General features: G+C 41.1%; 2 protein-coding genes across 4 annotated transcripts in view; one reads left to right on the top strand and one right to left on the bottom strand.

Moving 5' to 3' along the window:
* The window catches only part of zfpm2a (zinc finger protein, FOG family member 2a), a 164,486-nt gene extending 160,855 nt beyond the window's left edge, over nucleotides 1–3,631 (top strand). For all 3 annotated transcript variants that reach the window (XM_008431811.3, XM_008431810.3, XM_081597627.1), the window contains one exon: nucleotides 1–3,631. In XM_008431811.3, the coding sequence (XP_008430033.1) occupies nucleotides 1–2,534 (2,534 nt within the window). In that variant the 3' untranslated portion in view covers nucleotides 2,535–3,631.
* LOC103478209 (uncharacterized) overlaps nucleotides 3,410–21,779 on the bottom strand; it is a 25,725-nt gene continuing 7,355 nt past the window's right edge. Inside the window, exons 7-11 of the mRNA XM_008431809.3 lie at nucleotides 19,959–20,033; nucleotides 6,863–7,001; nucleotides 4,598–4,680; nucleotides 4,417–4,513; nucleotides 3,410–4,349 (exon numbers count right to left, since the gene is read on the bottom strand). Of these exons, the coding sequence (XP_008430031.1) occupies nucleotides 4,182–4,349; nucleotides 4,417–4,513; nucleotides 4,598–4,680; nucleotides 6,863–7,001; nucleotides 19,959–20,033 (562 nt within the window). The 3' untranslated portion in view covers nucleotides 3,410–4,181. The remainder of the gene's footprint in view (nucleotides 4,350–4,416; nucleotides 4,514–4,597; nucleotides 4,681–6,862; nucleotides 7,002–19,958; nucleotides 20,034–21,779) is intronic.

Below are 21,779 nucleotides of genomic sequence, written 5' to 3' on the forward strand. Positions count from 1 at the left end.
GTGTCAAAATGGAAGAGAGCCTCCCTCCTGGCACCAGCTTGAAATGCACAATCTGTAACTACACGGCAGATTCTCTTATTACATTCCAGCATCACATCATGTCTCACCTGTCACAGGCGGCCTTCAGATGCAATCACTGCCATATCAGCTTCCAGAGCCACAGGGAACTCTTACAGCATCAGGACTTACATGGGCACGGCGGCAAACTTCACAGGGAAGGCGACGGCACCGAGCATTCCCCCAGGGGTCCGGAGGACAGCCTCCAGCAGCAGCAGCAGCAGGGCCGTGCGGAGCTAGCCAACAAGAAGGACGCTCTGATGGGAAGTCCCAAAGGGGCCCTCAGCAAGGAGACGGCCACAGACGGAGAGGCTGACAAGCCTGAGAAGAAGCCCATGCTGTCTGCTCAGAAGGGAGAGGCCCACCCGGGCAGCAAAGCCAGTTTTTCTTACACCAGGATCAAGTCAGAGCCCTCCAGCCCCCGACTGGCCTCCTCCCCCGTGCAACATAACATGCCTACGTTTCCCATGGGCCCCTTCTTGTCTCAGTTTGCCTTCTCCCAAGACATTTCTGTCGTCCCGCAGGCTTCGGAGATTCTGGCGAAGATGTCAGAGCTGGTCCATCGGAGACTGCGCCACGGCGGGAACAGCTACCCGCCTGTCATCTACAGTCCCCTGATGCCCAAGGGGGCCACCTGCTTCGAATGCAACATCACCTTCAGCAACCTGGACAACTACCTGGTCCACAAAAAGCACTACTGCAACAGCCGCTGGCAGCACATGACCAAGTCGCCGGACTTCTCGACGCTCTCCGAGAAGGTTCCAGAAGCGGTGAGCCCCAACAGCGGTCACAGTTCTGTGAGCCTGCTGGCCGGCTGCCACCCGACGGAGGCCGACAGCCACCTCATGCAGTCAGCGTGTATGAACTCCAATGTGTTGGACATGATCAATGCGGGGGGCAAAGCCCCCGACAAGGATATAACGGGGCAGGTGAAAAAGGTGTCGACCCCGACCGGGGCAGAGGAGCGGCTCAACGGGAAGCAACTGGAAGGGAAGAGCCCAAGCACGGGGTTGGTGGAAAGTGACAATGATCCCAACAAGACCACCTGCGAAGCCTGCAACATCACCTTCAGCCGTCACGAGACTTACATGGTCCACAAGCAGTACTACTGCGCCACCCGCCATGACCCCCCCATGAAACGGATGTCCGCTAACAAGGTGCCCTCCATGCAGAGGACCATGAGAACCCGCAAGCGCAGGAAGATGTACGAGATGTGTCTCCCGGATCAGGACCCCCAGAGGATCCCCATGGGGCAGCCGGGTTTCCTCGGCGTTCCTCCGATGAACCCTTGCACGTCTCAGGAGGCCGTGGAGAGTCTGGCCGACCGCTTTCACCCCCGCTGCGACATCTTCCCCGGCATGGTACCCAAACACCTGGAGGCCTCTCTGACTGTCACCAAGCCCATTCTGCCTCCCAAATGCAACACTGCGGAGCAGCAGGAGTTGGACGCGCCCATTGATCTCAGCAAAAAGTGTTCACCGGTCCCCGACAAGACATGTAGCTCTCCCAAAAGACTCTTGGACTATCACGAATGTGCAGTGTGCAAGATAAGTTTCAACAAAGTGGAGAACTACCTGGCACACAAACAGAACTTTTGCCCTGCGACAGCTGCTGCCACGGCTGCTGCTGCTGCCGCAGCTCAACAGCAGCAGCAGCACAATGAGAGCAGCGCCTTGGAGTCTGCTCTGTTCCCAGATGTGAAGAGCGAAGGGAATAACAGCCCAGATGACGGGTACGATAAGAGCCCTGGCAAATGCGAGAAGAACGGGAGTGGGAAGGTGGTGGTGCAGAATGGAGGCATGTTCCCCCCTCACCTGGCGCCCGTGCCGGGACTTAAGCCTTTCACTGAGCCTCAGCTCATCCCATCAAAAGACGAGAACAAGAATATGTTTCTGCCCCACTGCCTTTATCCAGGAGCAATAAAGAAGGTGAAAGGTCCCGAGCAAATATCGCCGTATTTTGGGATAAAGCCGACAGATTACGTGGCAGGGGGGCCGGTGATGCAGGGAGAGGCAACCGAACAAGAACAGAGCGTCAACGGAGGAGGAGAGACGGTCACAACCAGAGAGCAGGCTCCACAACCTACGGCAAACGGCTGCCCCCACCCCAGCAAGGAACCCCTTCCCCTCCTGCCCAAAAACCGGGGCATGGTCATCGTCAACGGGGGGCACAAGCCGGAGGAGCGGTCCGGTACGGCGCCGCAGCAGCAGGAGAACCAGCCACAGTCAGACAGCCAGCCTTCCAATCCCTCGCCCACGTGGGGCGTGGAAAACCAGGCCGACTCCAACGAGAACATGTCCCCGTCCTCCAAGTCCCCCGGTGAGGAGGCAGCGGCGCCGGCGGCCAACAAAGGCGTGAACGGCTCTGGGAGCGGCAAATACTGCCGCCTGTGTGACATCCAGTTCAACAACCTATCAAACTTTATTACTCATAAGAAGTTTTACTGTTCATCACATGCTGCAGAGCATGTAAAATAAGTTGGAAAGAGACCCAAGACTTGTTCTTCCGTCCCCCTCTGCTCCCCAACTTCCCTACCTTTAAACCAGACTTTTCCTCCTTTGTTTTTGGTACACTGTTGTGTCTGGAATAGTGCATCACGCAGTGCTAAAACGCTGCTTGTGGACAATCAAGAGAAGCTTCTTCTTTCATTGTTTCAAGACTTAAAAATGCAAAACCCATTGGTTTAAAAAAAAAGAAAAGAAAAAGAAAATGAGAATTGAGAATAATATTGGTGCCACGTTCATATTAATTTATTTTACAATCAGTATTATTAGGAGTAGTGATCTTAATTTAAATTCAAAATGAAATTTATATCAGAGTTGTTTGTAATGTTATTGTATAGTCATTCTTGTGTAGCACACATATTGTTTACACTGTAATGTAGGCTCAAACGAAACAATAAACAAAAACGAGATGCATTTTAGACTCAAAAATAGCTACTGAGGCACTTGTGTATTCTTATTTGCTGTACCAGTTTCCGTATGCTCAAAATGTCTCCTGCAGATTACTGCTAGTGACTTACAAACCACCGTTTGGAGGCGAGTGCCAGGCTCAACGCTGCATCTCACATTTTGGCATACATACATGGCTTTGCATACATATGTGGCTGTTTGTCCTTGTCTCTTTCGTTCGACTCGGATGTGGATGTTTTCATGAGGATGACGACATTCTTGTATAGTACTCGTATTTCTGTTCGATGATACACTTTGGTCTCCCTTTTTGAAATTTTGCTCTCAATGCAATACTTTGTAAATGAGGGAACGTTACTGAAAGCAGTATTATGACATGGGGACTGTGCATATAATTATTTGTTACCCCATTAAAAAAAAAAAAACAAGACAAAAAAAAAAAAGACGCTGTACGAAAATTAAGTTTATTGCTGATGAACAAGCCGGGTGGGAGGTCAGTGGGGAATACTGATGTAAAATGATCATTCCAATGTCCTGATTATGGGAGAAAATGTTTCTTAAAACGTTGTTGCTATGCATGTATATGGATGGAATTAAATTCCAGATCTGTTGGAAATTTTTATTTTGATGTGGTGTCATAATTAAACTTAAATCCTCAGGATAAACCAGTGGTCTTTGCTCTTTTTTTTCAGCATATCTGGATTAAGAAAGCTGACTAAAAAGATTTGGATTTCAAAAGAACATATTCAAAGTCCAGGTTTAATTCATGTGAATATGAATTCTGATACATGAAGCTAAACGAACTGAAGCTACCGTTGTTTTGTAGCCATAATGTGACAGAAAGTGAAGAAGTGACTATTGAGTTGGACAGTAACGTAGTGCATGTGTGGCCCCTCCCCTCCATAAGATTCATGTATACATTTTGTTTGGCAGTGGCCAATCTTGCGAAGAGCCTGAAAAAACTTGGGAAGATTTGATGACTCAAAGACAGAAAATGCTTCATTTTCATGTTTCAAAAAAAAAAAAAAAAAAGCTTCCAGTGAAGCAGAAATTGATGGACTTTCTGATGAACCTTAGCGCGGCGTGTGGACCGGCTCCACGAAAGGCTGCGAAAAATGGCAAAACGAGCCCACCGAACCTTTTAGTGAGTATCTAAAACCTATTCAGCCGTTGCTCGGCCCCCGTATCCGTGGCGACTGCTTCCTCTCTGGCGGGTCACTCGCTCTGCGGACCGGCCTGTCGCTGGCTGACGAGCTTCCACAGGTGCTGGCTGATGGCAGATGGCTTCTTGTAGATCATTCGCCGGTCTGCTCCTTTTATGTGTATGTGATTGGCCGATGGGTAGGACTCCTTCAGGAACCTCTTTTGATGTTCGGTGACCATCTGGTGCGGGAGGAATGTGATTTAGCGTGAGCGTTGTTGGTTTACAGCAGGAGGAAGTGGAACTCACTTGGTTTAGCTGTTGAGGCATTTGCTCATCAAAGGAATCCCCAGTGAGCATGCTCACTGATATCCGGCTGGAGAGTGGCTTAAACTTTGTGATGTCCCTTTAAAACACGAAAACAATTTTAAAAAAGTGTCTTCTGGTTTTAACATTCAAAAAGGTAAAATGTCAGACGTGTTTGTCTTACCCGACTTGAGCGACGCTTTCGTTCATAAAGTAATGCTCGTCCACAGCGCTGCTCTGGTGGGCGGGGTTACTGAGGAGGTGCTTCTGTCAGGAGGAGAGAGAAAATTTTACCTGACTTCAAAATAAATTAGGCCAAGAAATTCTGCCTACGAAGGTTAGCATCCTGATTTGATTGTTTTTGAAAAGCTCGTGCATTCATCTTTAAAACCAGCAACAAAATCAAGAGTTTCATTTTAAAAGAGCACCAAAATGTACAACTTTCAAGCTTTTTTTTAAAAAACAATAAGGCGCACCCCTCTGTCGTTAAACTGAGCAAACATCTACCGTCTATGAATAAACACAGGGTCTCATGTGGTAAACATTTTTTAATGATCTCAAATGGTTTACATGTGCATAAGGTTTCTGTTGGGTTTGGTCTGGGTGCGGTTGTGTCGCTGCAGCCTCACATGGAGAAGAGGACAGAAGTCCTCCATGGACCAAGAAGCATAATAAACTTTATTTTAATTCAACTAACTAATAAAACTGTTGTTGAATAGCAGAATGCCATACGATGATTTGACTTCTAGCTTTGTATTGTTCTGGCTGATCACTGATATCTAAAGGGGTATTATTGACTTTTTGGAGCTTTACATCATGTTATAATGTTATTCCCTCATCAAAAACATATTTGGAGTGTTGCTTTCATTTTTCATGCATGTTTGAGAAATCCTTTCATCTCCAGTTGTGCAGAACGCCTGATTGGACCTAGCCCCGCCTTCAAGGACAAAGCTCTGAGAACGTCTTCTTGCACTACTCTGATATTACCATAATATTACTTCAAAATGATCTCAAAACAACAATATTATCTTTTATTGTGATAACTTCTGGGGCAATTTATCATCCAGTAAAATTAGTTATTGTGACCAAATTCCAATACTCTTGTCATTTTCTGAATCCCATCTAAAAACACCCCTTTATACCTCAGGGTTGATCAGAACATGGACAAAAAAAAAAATTCCAAATAATCTCATTCCCCAGCGGTCGAGTGGAGCAGAAACCCTGGTGTGACTGCGGTCCGGGTCGGTCAGCGCTGACGGACTTCAGAGGCGAGCTGAACTCCATGAAACCGAGCCGATTTCTCTTTACCTCCATTCATCATCCAGATGTTACTGGACCGGCTGCCTTAGAAGTTATTAACGCTGTAGCAAACATCTGCTCTGGCTCTTCGCGGCTCTGTGTGCACATCATAACCTTCCCTGGCCTGACGACAAGGTCCTTGGAGGATTCAAGTACAATGATGTCCTTATCTCCTTGGCAACAACTGTAATACTTGAAAAGCTGAAATACCCTCCCTCCCCCCCCATCGCTGCTACCATCAAATGGTGGGCGGTTGCCAGCAGGCATCTTAACGAACCGCTAACATCCTTCACTTCAGAAAATGGCAGAGATGCAGAATCAGAAGGGCAAATATCAGGCTAATAAGTTTTTATTTTTATTATTTGTATTTTTTAAATCAAATGCCAGGACCCAGCAAAGAGCTTGTAGCTCATATTACTAGTGTTTAACCTGTGAGGAAGCTTTCTAAGCAGCAGACAGACAGGGAGCGTCTGCAGCATCGTGTCAGTCCCAGATGAACCCGGCCTCGCTTTTCATTTATTTAAATAAATAAAGAAAAAATGACGTGTGGCTTCCTGCAGTGATTCAGTGTGTCTAACGGTTTGGAGACAGAAACGCTCCTGCAACAGTCGCCCACTCTGCTTTCGAGCAGAGGGGGGAGGCGGCGATTGTTCTCGCGATAGCACCACCCTGTGGCTGAAACGGGAAACGTTCTGCACTGAGCACTGCAAAAACACAACATTTCACCAGGTATTTTTGGTCTAGTTTCCAGTGCACATGTCTTAGTTTTGTCTTGTTTCAAGACAAATATCGTATATCGTACTTTCAGCACAATATTATTTCACTTACAAGATGGAAAAATGTCTTCTTGTAAGTTAAATAATCAGCCAGTAGAACTACTACTTTTTTGTCAATATTAAGAAATGAATGACTTAAAACAAGCTCCTATAGCTTGCTGAAAAGTTACTTGCAAGTTAGCACATTTGAAATATGAAAAAACTCAGATATTTGCGCTAGAAACTAGAAGTCTTGGTGAGATTTTGTGTTTTTGCAGTGCACAGGCCTGCAAAGCCCCTAAAATCCACCTGGAAGATTTGTCTTTCACAACATTAACAATTATGAAAACGTTTGAGATTTTTCTGTCGTTTTCAGCTGTGAAGGCCATCCTGACCTGCCGCTGGATGACTTCCTCTGAGACATTTTCTCCTTTCAGCAACGGCTCAATGACGCCCAGGATGATCAGCAGGCGGCTCAGTCCAGTGGCGGCCGAGAACTGCCGGGCCTGGAGTGACGGCAGCAGCTTCCCGTACCTGAGGAGGAAGAAAAGCAGTTAAAAAAACAACAGAGACACACAATTTTGAGACAGGTTAGGGTTAGGGTTGGGTACCATAATAATTGCAATAATAAAAGTTGCAATAAGAACTGTTTACTATTTATTTTTTATATAATTATGACTGTGACAGTCATAGCCCCACAAACACATATTCTGCTCCTGGAAAACAAAGAAGTGTGATTTGTATCGCTGATGCACACAGTGACAGCATTTAGTCGCATTTTCAAATTTATTGATGCTGTTTTTAAACAAACAGTGGAGAAAACAGTAAAACTAAACATCCCAACAGTTTTGGGAGGAATTTAAACAGCATTAATTGGAATTTATTGTGACAACAATAAATCAAAATTTGCATCATACTAAATTTATCACGATAACTGATAAATGATAAACGATATGATACGATAAATACCCCATTAGTAAGTCAGACTCTTGCTACGTTGCCTTTCTCATATCTTTTCAGTTGATAAAATTGCCCAACGTTGTTAAAAACAGAAACCATTTGCCTGGGAATGAAAAAAAAAAAACTCCCTTTTTTTGGCAGATGAGAGAAGAAGAGCTGCAGGATTTTGTAACTCAGGAGGCCCAATCGGTTTCGGCTCACTGGTGCTCTGAATTGGCTGGTCTCAGCCTGTGGAACCCAATCAATAGCGTGGTGCGGCAGCTGCCGACATCGCCGTGCCGACACGCAGCCGGCGCCGAGCGCGTCGTCACCCCGCGTGTCCCGAGAGCCTCGTCCCGGTTCTGCCTTATCTGGATCTCAGATGCGCTCAGTTTAAACATTTGATGAATCACTTTCTGCATTCAGAGGCTACAGTCCTGGAAGGCATGAGGACAGGGAGGACGGTTTTATTTGAATAAAGCCCCAAAAAACAGGAAAAATAGAAGAAACTACTGTCTCTTACATTTTTAGACTTCACGTTTAGAATAGATTAGAACAGAGGAGAGTAGAAAATAGAATAGAAATGTCCTTTATTGCTCCACAGTAGGGAAACTCCAGAAATTTTTTTTTTTTGAATTATCTGGTTCTACATGGGTCTAAACAATTAAAATCGAATGTAAATTTGACACAAACACGTTTGTATGGAAGAAGGTAGCAGTACTTGATGAACTGATAATCGACAAGTGTGACAGACTGAATGAAAGCAGGAGTTTGTTGCTCTAGAGCATGAAGGTGTGTTAAGATGAGGCAAGGTCAAAAGACAGAAGCAATCCAGGAAGGCTGGATTCAGAAAATACTAAGACTTTTCTGTAGGTCTGCACAGACAGACTGGTCCCAATTTCCTTTATTTGGGGCGATCTGCAAATACTCGATACTTTCAGGGGAAACTGATTTTATCGAATGATCGACAAAGGTCTGGAAATCAGTGATACTCCTGTTACTGTGAGAGAGACCGACAGATACGGCCATGCAGTTAACAAAAATCACGCAATTTAGTGAATTTGTTGCCAGATTTAGCAACAAATTCACACACACACACACACACACACACACACACACACACACACACACACACACACACACACACACACACACACACACACACACACACACACACACACACACACACACACACACACACACACACACACAAACGGATTAGCAGGTCAAGTTTTAAAAAAAGAAAATATTGATGATCGGCAAGAGAACTTAGTGTACTCCATCTTTTCCTTGTTAAGTACTCAAACAAGTGGACTTCCAAATATACTCATCCAAACCATGCAATGCTCAGAGAAATTGCCAAAAAAAAAAATCAAAGACCTCCATCCCAGGCTCCACAGGTTTCAGTTTGTACATGAAATGATTACAAACTGAGACTAAAACAACAGACTGACTGTCGGCTCAAATATGTGAAAAATAAACTGCAACAAACAATTTTTTTAAATGGCTCAGAAAGCGTAATTAGGAATTCCAACTATAAAGTAAAGTAAATACTAAAACGTGGCCTCAGAGCACAAAGCATAGAATTAGACTGAATAGATCTGCCCTTATGGAAACCCAATCTAGAATTTTTTTCAACATTAGGACCAATATTAATATCAGATCGGCGCATTGCTGCAGAAAGGCAAGAAAATTATGGACAACTCAGCATCCTCTGCATAAAACTGCCACAAAAAATAGTCTTCAGTCAGAGGTTTCTTCAAATTTGTCATAATACAGACTGCTGCAGGACATCTTTCCTGCCCACAGTCATCACCGTCTCTAATAACTTCAATGAAATTAGATACAACATTTAAGTTCCCTTTGGGATCAATAAAGTATTTATATTTGACAGATGTGTTGATCTTTTTACACAACGTTGAGCCTAAAGCTCCACAGTTAAAGTCGGTGGGTTTTTACCACAAGTCACATTCTTCAGCACTTCTTTATTCAGTCCTTATCGCGCCGCTATCATGCGCCTTTCATGTGTAAAATAAGTCATTCCACCTGTGCTTGATACGACGCATTTCTACATAAACCTCAGTCGGATACATCAGGACCAATCACAGCTGACAAGATGTGTCAGCTGTGATTGGTCAGATAAAGCCCCAAACAAACTGCGGAGAACATATTCAACTGTTACTCACTGAGATAACATGTCTGCCATATTCATAGAAAGAAAAAAAACCCAGCAGTCCTTTCTGGACAGGCAGCAGGGGGGGGGGGAAATAAAACAAATGGGATGTAATAATTCCCCGTCTTTGTGAGACAGAGAAAACTTTGTGTATCAGACTTCTGAAGAGTGACGTTTTGACATTTTCATCTTCCTTTCCAGTTTTCCTCTGAAGTCATTCTGGCACCACAATTTCGAGCCGACTCTTCGACCCGGCTCTTAAAAGACATCTCAGTCTCTGCACATTTTCCACCTGTCACCCTTCTTCGTACCACTTGGTTCCAAAAATAAAAAAAATAAATAAAAAATAAAAAAAAGATGGGGGGGAAAAAAATAAAAAACAGGCAGAGGAAAGTCTCTCCCTATCAGCCAGCCAGTTCCAATCTAGTCAAATCATCCCCGGGTCTGGCATTCAAACATTATTTCAAGGATTCTCCAGCCACCTGTCCCATTCCTGCCTCTTTTTTTTCCCCCCGTTTTTAATTCTGCCCCTGAGTGAGGATTATGCGAAGCAAGGCATGCGTGTCAAAGGGAAATTTAGTGGGTAAAGACAGCCAAGATTGGTGGGATGAATTAAACAGATAACAGGAGGAGACGAAGTGGGGGAACCATGTAGAGCAAAACGCCTCACCGATGTTGGTCATTTCAGAGGGGCCCTTTTTTTTCTTTTTCTTTTTTTTCTCCTCCCCACAGGAGCGAGGAGGCAATATCTAAATTAATAAAGTGATGAAATGAGTTTGTGCCGTGGACTTTCTGCTGTTTGACTTTCCCATCTGGATTAGTGCAGGCTGAATGGACGCTCTGTTACTTTTGTTACAACTACGCAATTCACTGTCGGAATTTGGCCCCGTAGCGATAAGGCCCCCCCGTCTTCCTCTCTTTTTCCTCCTCTTCCTCCTCCTCATTACCATCTCATTCCATATGCAGGGCCTCTGTTACCTGAGAGCGTGCTCACACACAAAACACCAACCATTACACACGCGTTTGCCAACTATTACAGCGAGCGTGGCACATTTAAACACCAGGCTCCACTGTTACATCAAAACATCGGGTTTTTTTGTCCTCTTATTGGACCCACACAGTGTGGCCCTTCTTATTGTTTATGGAATATAACAGTGTCATGTGACTCGGATCAACGTTTAGATGCTTCAAAAAGCATTCAATTATTCAGATTCAGTCTTGAGTAATCGTCGATTAGTGTGATGATTAATCAGCAATTAATTTTACAGCGAGTCGCAGCAAAACTAAAAAACAACAGCAACACACCAAAAATTTACACCGAACTAAATTCCACCAATGGAGGTTAAAAACAGGAAACTTGTTGATCAAAAACTCAAAGTGCTGGTAAGACCAACAGGTGAACAATAAATTAGCCAATAAATAAATACACTAAATTTTGAAATCTCTCACTTAAAGAGACAGAAACACCCAGTGGAATCAGGGCTGAAACTAAAGATTATTTTAGCAATCAAATATTCTTTCAATTATTGTGACGATTAATCAATTAATTGGATAAAGAAATTGCACATTCTGTGGATTTTTTGTCAACTTCTTAAGCCTTTTCTTAAACAAGCAAAAAAATAATGAAATTAGTTTTTTTTCCATAAGAAAATAAACTAAAGCTAAAGCTTCATCATTTGTATCAAGGGATGTGTAGCAGTTATTTTTTGTATAGTTTTAGCTTAATTACTATATTGGGTTTCTTTCAGCAAACTGTCTTTTTTAAGAATGTGTATTCCAGTTGATAATTAATCGATTACTAAATTAGTTGACGATCGCTTCAACAATTGATTCATCACAATTAATCTGATTAATCGTTTCATCAACAATGCATAATTTTGATTTCCCAAATAATGGCCTATTTTTTAAACTCATCTGTTCACTGCTGTTTATATTTAGCGCAGCTTTTTTGTGACAAATGATAAACATAGTCAAACACTGTGATATTTAATAGTCAAAAACCAAAACATTAGATGTAAAAATCACATATTTTGGAGCCAAAAGGAGAGCTTGCAACTAGGCCTCTCTGAAACAAAAAGTTCTTCATCAGAGGGGTAGGAGTGAGAAAAAATGTTCTGAGATAAGAAAATGTGCTGTTTTAACTTCTTCTTTAACATCTTCTTTTAGAATAAAACATCTCCATAGGTCTAAATCAGGGGTGTCCAAAGTGGGTCCTGGAGGGCCGGCATCCTGCATGTTTTAGTTTACTCCCTGATTTTACACACCTGCTTCAAATGATGGCTCATTAGAGGCCTAAGCAGAACACTGAGGAGGTTGTTGCTACCACTAGGGAGAGAACTAAAACACGCAGGATGCCGGACCGCCAGGACCGACTTTGGACACCCCTGGTCTAAATATTATGTTTTTAAATAAAATCTAAAAATGAACAGCTTTCTCCAAGCGTTTCTTCTGCATATTATAACACGATTATTAACCATATAGCAGACTTATAGAGCTTGTACGGTGGGACAGGGCCTAGACAGATTATGTGTTGAAAAGTGAGACTTTCAGCTGCTTCTGTTCACTAAGGCTATGTTTTTCCAAAATGACTCATGACTTTATAATACAACTATATCTGTGACAGTTTAAAGAAAACAAAAATCTGCTGCTTCCGAGAAAAATCTCTTTTCCAGACAACCAACATTATAACCTCATATTCCAGATGGAGACTTTAAAATTATCAGGTTTTCCTGCCAATACCAATACTGATCACCCATGAGGGCCGATCGCCAATCACATAATTATTATTTTTTTTATCATAACAGGGAACAGGGAAAGTTGCTGCTCTTCTACTGAATAAATACATTGTTACATTAATACACAAATAAAATCGGGAGTGGACGTTGTTTGTACTTTTATAAAAAGCTGAACCAAATTATACAGTCATGTTGGGATTATGTTGTTATGAAACTGCATCTGATACTGTCCTGGGAAATGATGCAGAAGAAATGAAAGCAAGCAGCTATGGCGTTCTGTAAAAACTAACACCTTTGTTTACATACACAGCACCTTGGTAGAGACGTGCAAAGAGTCATGAATAAATTCATGTTTTTCTGCAGAAGCATACACTGGAAAACATGCACGCATTTATTACTAAGCAACCGCATCAAACAGAATGACCAGAGCCACACTTATTGGCAACTTTAACAATTACCATAAGATACATGTAACTGCTGTTTTCTAGGTTATACCTTACTACTTAAGTCTACATCAACCTTTAAATCAGCAGACTTCCTGTTTCACAGGAGCAAAAAAGTGATGCGACATAAAACGGCCACTTCTTTTAGCCATTTTTTAAATTTGGAAAAACAAAGAGAACTTAGTATTTATATAAGGCAGACATGTGCCGAGTTTCATTTAGGAAATGGCTACTTTAATATTACAGATGCACTGATCTGATATTTATATCTGTATTGATCCGATAGTGAAAAAAATTCCGGATCTGGTATCAGTGACAATACGTCTGACTCACAAAGGCAGATCTATGAAGTCTAATTCTATGCTTTGTGCTCTGAGCGACATCATGCTTTATTGTTTATTTTACATTTTATGTTTGTTGCAGACCAAGGTAGTCAACCTGTTGTTTTTGTCAATTTCCGTTTCCTTAATATTTATTGTGGTAAAAAATTAATTGCCCGATGAATTGAGCTTAATTAGCTCTTTCCAGATCCCTTTAAGTCAAATCCACCTGGCTGCACTTCCATCTCTGACACTCAGACAACGATCGGCTGGGAATGTGGGAAGATGCAATCAAACTCACAACCTTCTGATTGCCATCTGAGCCACAGCTGCTCCAGTGCAGAGAACAGTTCCAATTATTATACTTTCTGATTCCTAATCACTACGACTTCAGCTTCCAGCACATTCACACAGTCAGACGTAAAGCTGCCACTTCAGAAACAACACAGTCGATTCTAATCAGGCTCCTTTTTTTGCAGGAGCAGGGCTGCAAAAGTTCAAACTGTTACGCTGAGAGCGAACACAAGGTGTCACTCTTGCACCGCAGCAGACGCCGTCCCCTCCTCTGAACTCTCCCACTTGGCATCAAAGCTATAGAGATTACACCAGGGTAAAACACATACAGTACGCTTACACTGCTTCTAATTACAATCAGCTGCCGTCCCGACTCATCTGGGAGCCTCAGCAGGACGGGGTGGAAGCTGATTCAGAAGAGGCACAGGCGCACGCACACGCACACACACACACACACACACACACACACACACACACACACACACACACACACACACACACGCACACACACGCACACACACACAGGAAGACACTAAAGGCTCACAGAGTGGACCGCTACAAACTGACCAGACATGGAGAATTTATCGTTGTTCTATATCGCTTCACTTCCAGTCTCAAGGATAAAGTTAAAGCAGGGTTTTGTTTTTTAAACAATGTACTTATTGAGTTTTTGCATACAAAACATACATTCAAACCAACATTGAACACCTCCCACTCCCAGTCAACATGCTGGGTATGAAACAGAATACCCTGCGTGTTCCATTTTATTTTTAATAATAAAAATATTAAGTAAAAAAATGAATAAAAATGAAAGATGCTGTATAAATACACAGATAAATATACAGGTAAATAAAATAACGTTTCAATCATTCAGTTGTAATGTCTAGATAAAGTAACAATATCTTATTAAGGAGTATTAGTTATATGAATTAATATTAATCTTAATAGGTGCTGTTCTTTTATTTTATTCCATTCCACTCATTTGTTTCAGATTGTATTTTCAAAAATGACCAAAGCAGAGTTTCTACCAGGGGATGCACCGATCCATTTTCTTGTCCGATACCGATATCTGAGGTTTAGTATTACCCGATACCAATCCATTTAAGAAAGAAATATGTGACAATCCATCAGAAAGGTACATCTGAGGATTATCGCTGCTAATATAATATATAATATAATATATATATATATATAATATAATAGTGGTTAAACTACCCAGGCACTTACACAGTATTTTGATTTTTCATTTATAGTATAAGTGGAATGTGCTGCATGCCGTAATCAGGAGTAAATCATTTTAAAGCCAAATAAAGAGCAGATCATTTTTTCCACGCGCCGCTTTGCAACAGGAAAACTGACTTTTTGAAGAGCAAAAACAGCCACACTCAACGATGAATAACTCATTTTTGCAACTGATCGCTTATTTATTTTAGACAAAATTAGGGATGCACCGATCCACTTTTTTCCCTTGATACTGATGCAGATATCTGAGGCTTTGTTTACTGATTGAATACAGAAAAACAGTGCTGAATTGACAGATTTTTTTTTTTAAACACAGACATAAATCTACTGAAATACTAATTTATTTGACAAGTCTGCACCAGTACAGCACACTAAAATACACCAATAGCTTCACAGGTTTGGTCAAAAATAGAAGAACAACTCAACTTTATAGATATGAACCACCCAAATGTAACCACAATGTTTAAATGTCAATATGTAACAATCTTTCCATCTACCATCTATAGATCTAACTAAAAGTAACAGTTGTGTCTGTCTGTCTTTTTGGGAGAGTAACACACAGTGCCACACACACATATGTATCATATGTTAGTGTTTATGTGAAGCTGACAGGGTGTGTGTGTTTCTGAGCAGGTTTTGATTAAAATATTAACAAGGCAGATTGATGAATGAGCTGCAAAGTGTCACTTCTAATCCAGACTCATAAGTCGGTCATAATTGCAGCCAGACGCAGACAGCTGTGAGGCTTCGTCACCTGATGGGATTCCTCTGGGTCTGTTTTCAGGTGAACACACAAAAAAAAACAATGGCTGTTGCTTTTTCTGTAGTTTCCCCCCCGTCTTTCAAAACAGACTTCCTTGAACACAGCAGCAACAACGTTTAGATTTTCTGACATAATTAACTCATTTTAAGACAGACAGACAGCTTTCGGCTCCCTCTCCTCCTCTCATGCTGATAGCCGCCACTTCCTGTTTCAGCTTGAATAATTAACGATTGATTACAGAAAGCAGTTCAATAAATGTACAAATGATTTAACAATCTAACACATAGGAGCCTTTACGTCTTAAATATTAACCTCGACCCAGCTCAAGTTTTCTTTTGAAGACTGGATCTCATGGGAATAAACTCATCAATTCTTCAAAATGAAACTGAGTTACAATTAGTCTCTTTCATGAAATATGTTTTCATTTTATTCAGTTTGTATTATTTATTAATTATACTGTTAGGGCTAACTGAGTTGTTTTTATGATTTGTTTTTATTGTTTTTTAAATATAATAAAAAATATTTATTTTTATTTTTGCAGTCACTGTTGATGGTATTCTCTCACTTGGATGTCCTTTTACAGTAATGATCAACTTTTTTTTTTACAAAAAACATTTGATGCAAGAATGAAAATGTTTCTTGACAAAATAATGAAAATTTATAACATATTTAACATTAAATAAGTGACTGAATTATTATTCAGTCCCATTAACCATTAGCTGCAATCACAGCACTGCAAACATATTTTATTTTTTTATGTAAAAAATATTTAAATAAAAATACTAATTCACTTATTTTATGTTAAATATTTTTATTCAATTTTTATTATTTTGCAGAAATCAATTTTCATTTTGACATTGAAAAAGAAAATCTGTCAAAAGAGCCACATTTTACTGACTGTGACTGATCTGTAAAAGCAACAAAAAGAGTAAAAACATCCAAGGTGGTGTGAATACTTTTTATAGAAACTGTCTGCCTAGAAATTCAAATTGTTCAAAATCAACCCCAAAAAAATCAGATCAATCAAAATGTAATGGCTAACACTGAAAGCAACGAGCGGATGAGGAAACCTTCAAGTGGTGCTCTTGTGAAAATTAAGCTGCTCTAAACACAGTGAGGTTCCATTAAAACAGCCAATCAGCAATCATTAAAATCTGAGGACCGTTCCATTACAGAAGAGTATTCCCTGCTGCTTCTGCTCTCTGAACAATGAACTGTTGCCATGGCGCTCATTAGTTTTACACTCTCGGCACTTGCAGACTGTGGATTAAATGTGGTTATTTACTTTCTGTTAAATACAAAATGAAGACAAGCGTTATTTTATTGTTTTGTTTGGGCTTGCAGAGGAAATATTGCAAGGTAAGCAGAGTGTGAGGGATTTGACTGCCTGATCTAGTTCTTTTAAGTCACAGAAATCATTTATACAAATATAATATTAGTAGCACTAATAGTATCTTTAAGTATTAACACTTAATTATAAAGAAAATAAGCAGAAATATAGCCAAACTCCCACTGGATGAGCTGCAACAAATTTGAGTCCTTCCAGTCTGATGAAACCAAAACATAGCTTTCTGCACGACAGGGAAAGCGAGGAAATTTGTCAAAAAACTAACACCTCTCATTGACCTCAACATACCATCCTCACACTGAAACAGGGTGGTGGCAGCATCATGATACGGGACGCATTTCTTCACCAAGAAGGGGGAAATATGTCAGAAGTGATGGAAAGTTGGACTAACTAAAGCAAAGATAAATTCCTGAAAGAAATTTGCATTCATTGCTAAGAAAATGTGATGAATTGTCTGTGGATTTAGAGTTTGGTTTGCTTGGTTTTCATGGTTTTAGATGACTAAACTGGCTTTTCGCCTATTCATGACCTTTTAAATAATCATTGATTAAATCAACTGGTCCAGAGGCTGCAGATGGAAATTAACTTTTTTTTTTTTTAACCTTGTAGCATGCAGCTCTTCTTTTAAGGGTTGATCAAATGTACATTGTCTCTGCATAACTAAATAATAATGTGATGTCTTCAAACCCCCCGAAACAAAGAAGTGGACCCTTCAGCAGAAAATACCTACACACCCCTTTCCCAGGAGACGGTGGCGATTCGTTCTGCAGATCGGAACAGGAGCGAGCCTTCGTTAACGAGCTGCCCTTTGATGTGGAAATCCTCCGGTCCCAGAGCAGAGCTCAGGTGCTGTCCTGCTCCTTTAACCCAACGTACCGAAAGCTGTCAGACTTTTGACAGCTAATAAACGCTGAGATGGAGAGCTCCACGCCTTCAGCAGGAAAAGAAAGAGTTGTTGTGAAACGTATTTTGCTCCCCGAATGGAAATAAAGCAGAGATGATAGAAAGAGTTGGTTTTTTTCTCCCCCCAAAAACTAAATGTAAGTCTTTGCTTCATTTCATCTCTGCATTGCTTCTCCACGGAGTAATTGGATTGCGGCTGCACTGTCATGTTCTCGTTTAAATGAATGCCTATTAATCAGAGGATAATTGGACACATACCCCTGATAAATGGTGCTGCTCCACTTTGAGTCACGTACAAATTAGGCCATTTTCAGGGATCCATTTCTTATCTGGCTTGACTCGCGCTTACATAAGCCACAAGCTAATAGTGGTCTTTGGACGTGCAACATCCTCATGGGCATAACTCAATTATTACGCCTTTACCGCTTTCCTCACTGCAGGTTTTTTTTATTGTTGGATTTCACGTATATTAAACGTTAGTAAGGAATTCTAGCTGACACTGCACAATGCAAGATGTCAACGCATGCAAAACACAGAGTTGGGTTTTAAGAAGGAGAACTAAGAATTGATTATTAGAACAGAAGGGGAGCTGTACTTAGCTCAACTAAGCTACCTCTCGCTTAGTTGAAGTGGGAGGTAGCCTTTTTATAAAAGTGACACTAAAGTTTTCCTCATAAGTCACAGTTAGATCTGTAAATTTGAATATTTTTTTCATTTGTTTTACTTTTGTGTAACCAACTTGTTGAGAGGCTGGCTAAATAAAGGAGAAAACAAATACAAGGGTGTTTTATAGCCATGGTGGATTGAAAAAAGAAAGGAGAAGTACATTTTTGCCATAAACCTCAGAAATTTTCTAGAAAAATAAAACAAGTTGAAAAAGTTGATAATTTGCCAGAGGAAAACTATGAAACATCTCAGACATTAACTTGTTAATTTCTGACTTTGAAAACTCAAAGTTTGCTAGAAAAAAAAAGACATTTCTGATTATTCTCAGAAACTGTCTAGAAAAAACATGGCAATTTCTGAGAACCAAAAGTTGAAAATTTGACTTTTGAAAGGAGGACATTTCCAAGTTTTTTTCTAGAATATCTCTGAGAATAATCTCAAAATTTCAGTTTCCTTTTTTCATAGCAAATGCTTGACTTTTCTACAATTCATAAAATATCCTGGTCAATAATCTCTCCAGTAGAAAGGTGCATGTTTACCTACTTTTAGAATCAAATTTCTTAATCATTATTATGTGCACAAACAAGGAATTTCACACAAAGTCTAAAGAGTTTGTGTCCAGGATGTGTGGGGTCTGCTGAGATGTTAGCTGTCCGTGTTCCCTGGACTTGTATAAGTCCAGGATGAAGGGAAGGTCAGTCCTGATTGTTTGTTTCAGTTGGGACCAGTCCTGTTTTGTGGATGAGCCAAACCATCAGGCTATATTTAAGTTGAATGTAGAGAACTCAGTAAATAATCATTTAGGAGTCATTTTAATGGGCTGCACATCACCAAGAGAAATTGTCAAACACATAACACTACTTTACAAACCCTTTCCCATTTGCCGTGAACTAACAGCGTGAAGCATGTGCAAGCACTTCAACGCTGACCTGATAAGACACTTCAACATTTTCAAATGAAGGAGCCTGCCTGTGCGAGATAACCATCCGCCAAGGGGTTTTCAGCCTGAACATCTGACAACAGAGAAAATCCTCAACAATGCGTTTTCTTAAACGTGTTTATCAGTCTGTCGGTGAAATCCAAAAGCTCTTGACGGTTTGTTAAATTATACACTCGGAGCAAAAATCTGGAGTGGCGTTGCACCGCTTAACAGCCACACAGGACAGGCTGTGCTTGTTCCTGATCAGAAAGGCACCAAGTGTTGCGTAGCTGGCATTTCAATCAACAATTCCTCCTCTGTGCTCTCATGTAAGATAATTACAGAATAATGGAATATGTGCTGCGACAATGACTGCCACTTGACATGAATCGTGCTACGCAGATTAAAGCAGTGTCATTACACTTTCTGTAACCCGGAACAACAACACTTTGTCCTCTCCCGATCCTTTTCCTCGTCTGTTTCAGGCCAGCAGACTACAGCCGGCTAATGTGCTTCCTTGGCCTCCAATTAATCACGTTAATGAGCCCCACCCAGCGACGTGAAACATAGCATTACTTTTGTGTGTTGCCTTTAACTTTAAACCTTTTGCTTTTTTACCATAACCCCCTGGACTTTATGTCTTCTTCATCTCCGTTCCTTCTCTTCTTCCTAATATCTATTTCCAAGCTCCTTCACCCCTCGACCTATTTCTTCTCTCACAGACGAAGAGTCTCCAATGAACTCACCAGTACTCCTTCCATTGGTCCTCTTCAAAGATGTCCTCTGGGATGGGATCTATCAGCACCAGGTCTGACACCTGCCTGAGGACAATAATGACACACACACACACACGCGCACACACACGCACACACACACACACGCGCACACACACACACACACACGCACACACACACACACACACACACACACACACACACAAGTAGATTCGGATGAGGTAAGACTTTAACTAGGCTCGACCACTTTACGCTGTAATGAGTGTGAAATAGATGGTGCCGTCCCCGCTGCCATGCTGCAAATTTGTCATTTTATGGCAGCCATGTACTCTGAGGTAATATTTCCATTTGGAAAGGTTTCATCAACAAACCCCCATAGCGTTCTCTCTCTCTGTCTCTGATGACAGATACATTGTGCCAAATAAAGCTCTAAATCTTTCATCCTGGTGCGGAGAAGTTGAGGTGTTAATCACCGAGTTGTCGGTGAGTTGACTGAATTATGCCAGATGATAGGAAGTGATGTTGGAACATCTTTAGCTCAAAATCTGACCAGGTCAGTAATTCTTTTTATACATAAACTGAATTTGAGGGAATCTTCAGTGATAAATATTAGACATTTTCAACATCAGAAGCAGAGTTTCAACATTTTGGGAATTTGCACAGTTGCTCATTTTTAATAGGGAATCAATGGAAATAATAATCTTAGAATATAAAATATTAAAGGATGTCTACAAACGAGGACTTGAAATTTGGGGAAACACAAAATGTATCAAAAATCTGGACTGAAACAATCAGTTATTGTAGTTATGGTTTAGTATATCTATCCAAGAGTCGTACTGCCATATGCAGATTTACACCCCTTCAGAAACAAGCAATCAGACCCAGGAGGAGGGTTTTAGCGCTGTCAATCATCATTATGTACACGCTGCTCAATTCAAATTAAAAAATACTTTTTTAAACCCAAAGAAAAATTAAGTGCTGTTGTAAGTCAAAGCAATTCAAAATTCGTCAAAGAGTTATTATAGATGGTGATGGCTGCAGGCAGGAAAAATCTGTAGCAGTCTGTAAACATTTTGCTTTGCCAGAGGCAAAAGTACATTTCCACCTTAACTACATTGACAACATTGAGGTGAAGTAAGTTTACATTTTATTATTACACAAATTTACATTGCTATCAATGGTAAAACACACCCTGCAATTTCTCTCTGCTACGCTACAGCTAGTTCCCCACACCGGAGCCTGTTGTGATTGCTAAAGCTAGTTAGCATGGCCACCGATGACGGCAGTTAAGCAGTTTTCCTGGAATGGTAAGTTGTGTCTTCACGATTAGAACATTAAGCAGCATGTATATGAGCCTGATTACATGATCCTGACTCTGGTTGTTTCTGATTAGGGGAATTGATATGGTGTTAAAAAATAATGGGGGTTTTTTAGCAAGTTTTACATACAAATTTTTGAAGAAGCATCTTAAATCTGCAAGTGCAACAACATCTCAATTCAGTGGCTTCAATTTGACCCAGCAACGCCTGACAGCTTCACAATTTTATAGACTGACAGTTTTTTTCTGAAAGTGGATCCTTGACAGGAACATTGTTACGACAGGGAGATCTCTGACAGCTTTCAACCGGTGGGGATGCACAAAGTTCTGACATGGTGCAGGAAATATCTCAAGCAGAGAAGTCAACAAAACAAGAGTTGAGACAATATGGGATCGTACAGGGTTATACTGCAGGACGGTTCAATAGAGTTCAAACCTGAAAGTGTTGTAAGCAATGCAGAAGATCTATATTAAGAACACAGGAACAGAGGGGAACTTCTCAAACAACCAGTTGG

The sequence above is a fragment of the Poecilia reticulata genome, chromosome 16 (assembly GCF_904066995.2).
Source record: "Poecilia reticulata chromosome 16, P_reticulata-male-v2, whole genome shotgun sequence".
Lineage (NCBI taxonomy): Eukaryota > Metazoa > Chordata > Actinopteri > Cyprinodontiformes > Poeciliidae > Poecilia > Poecilia reticulata.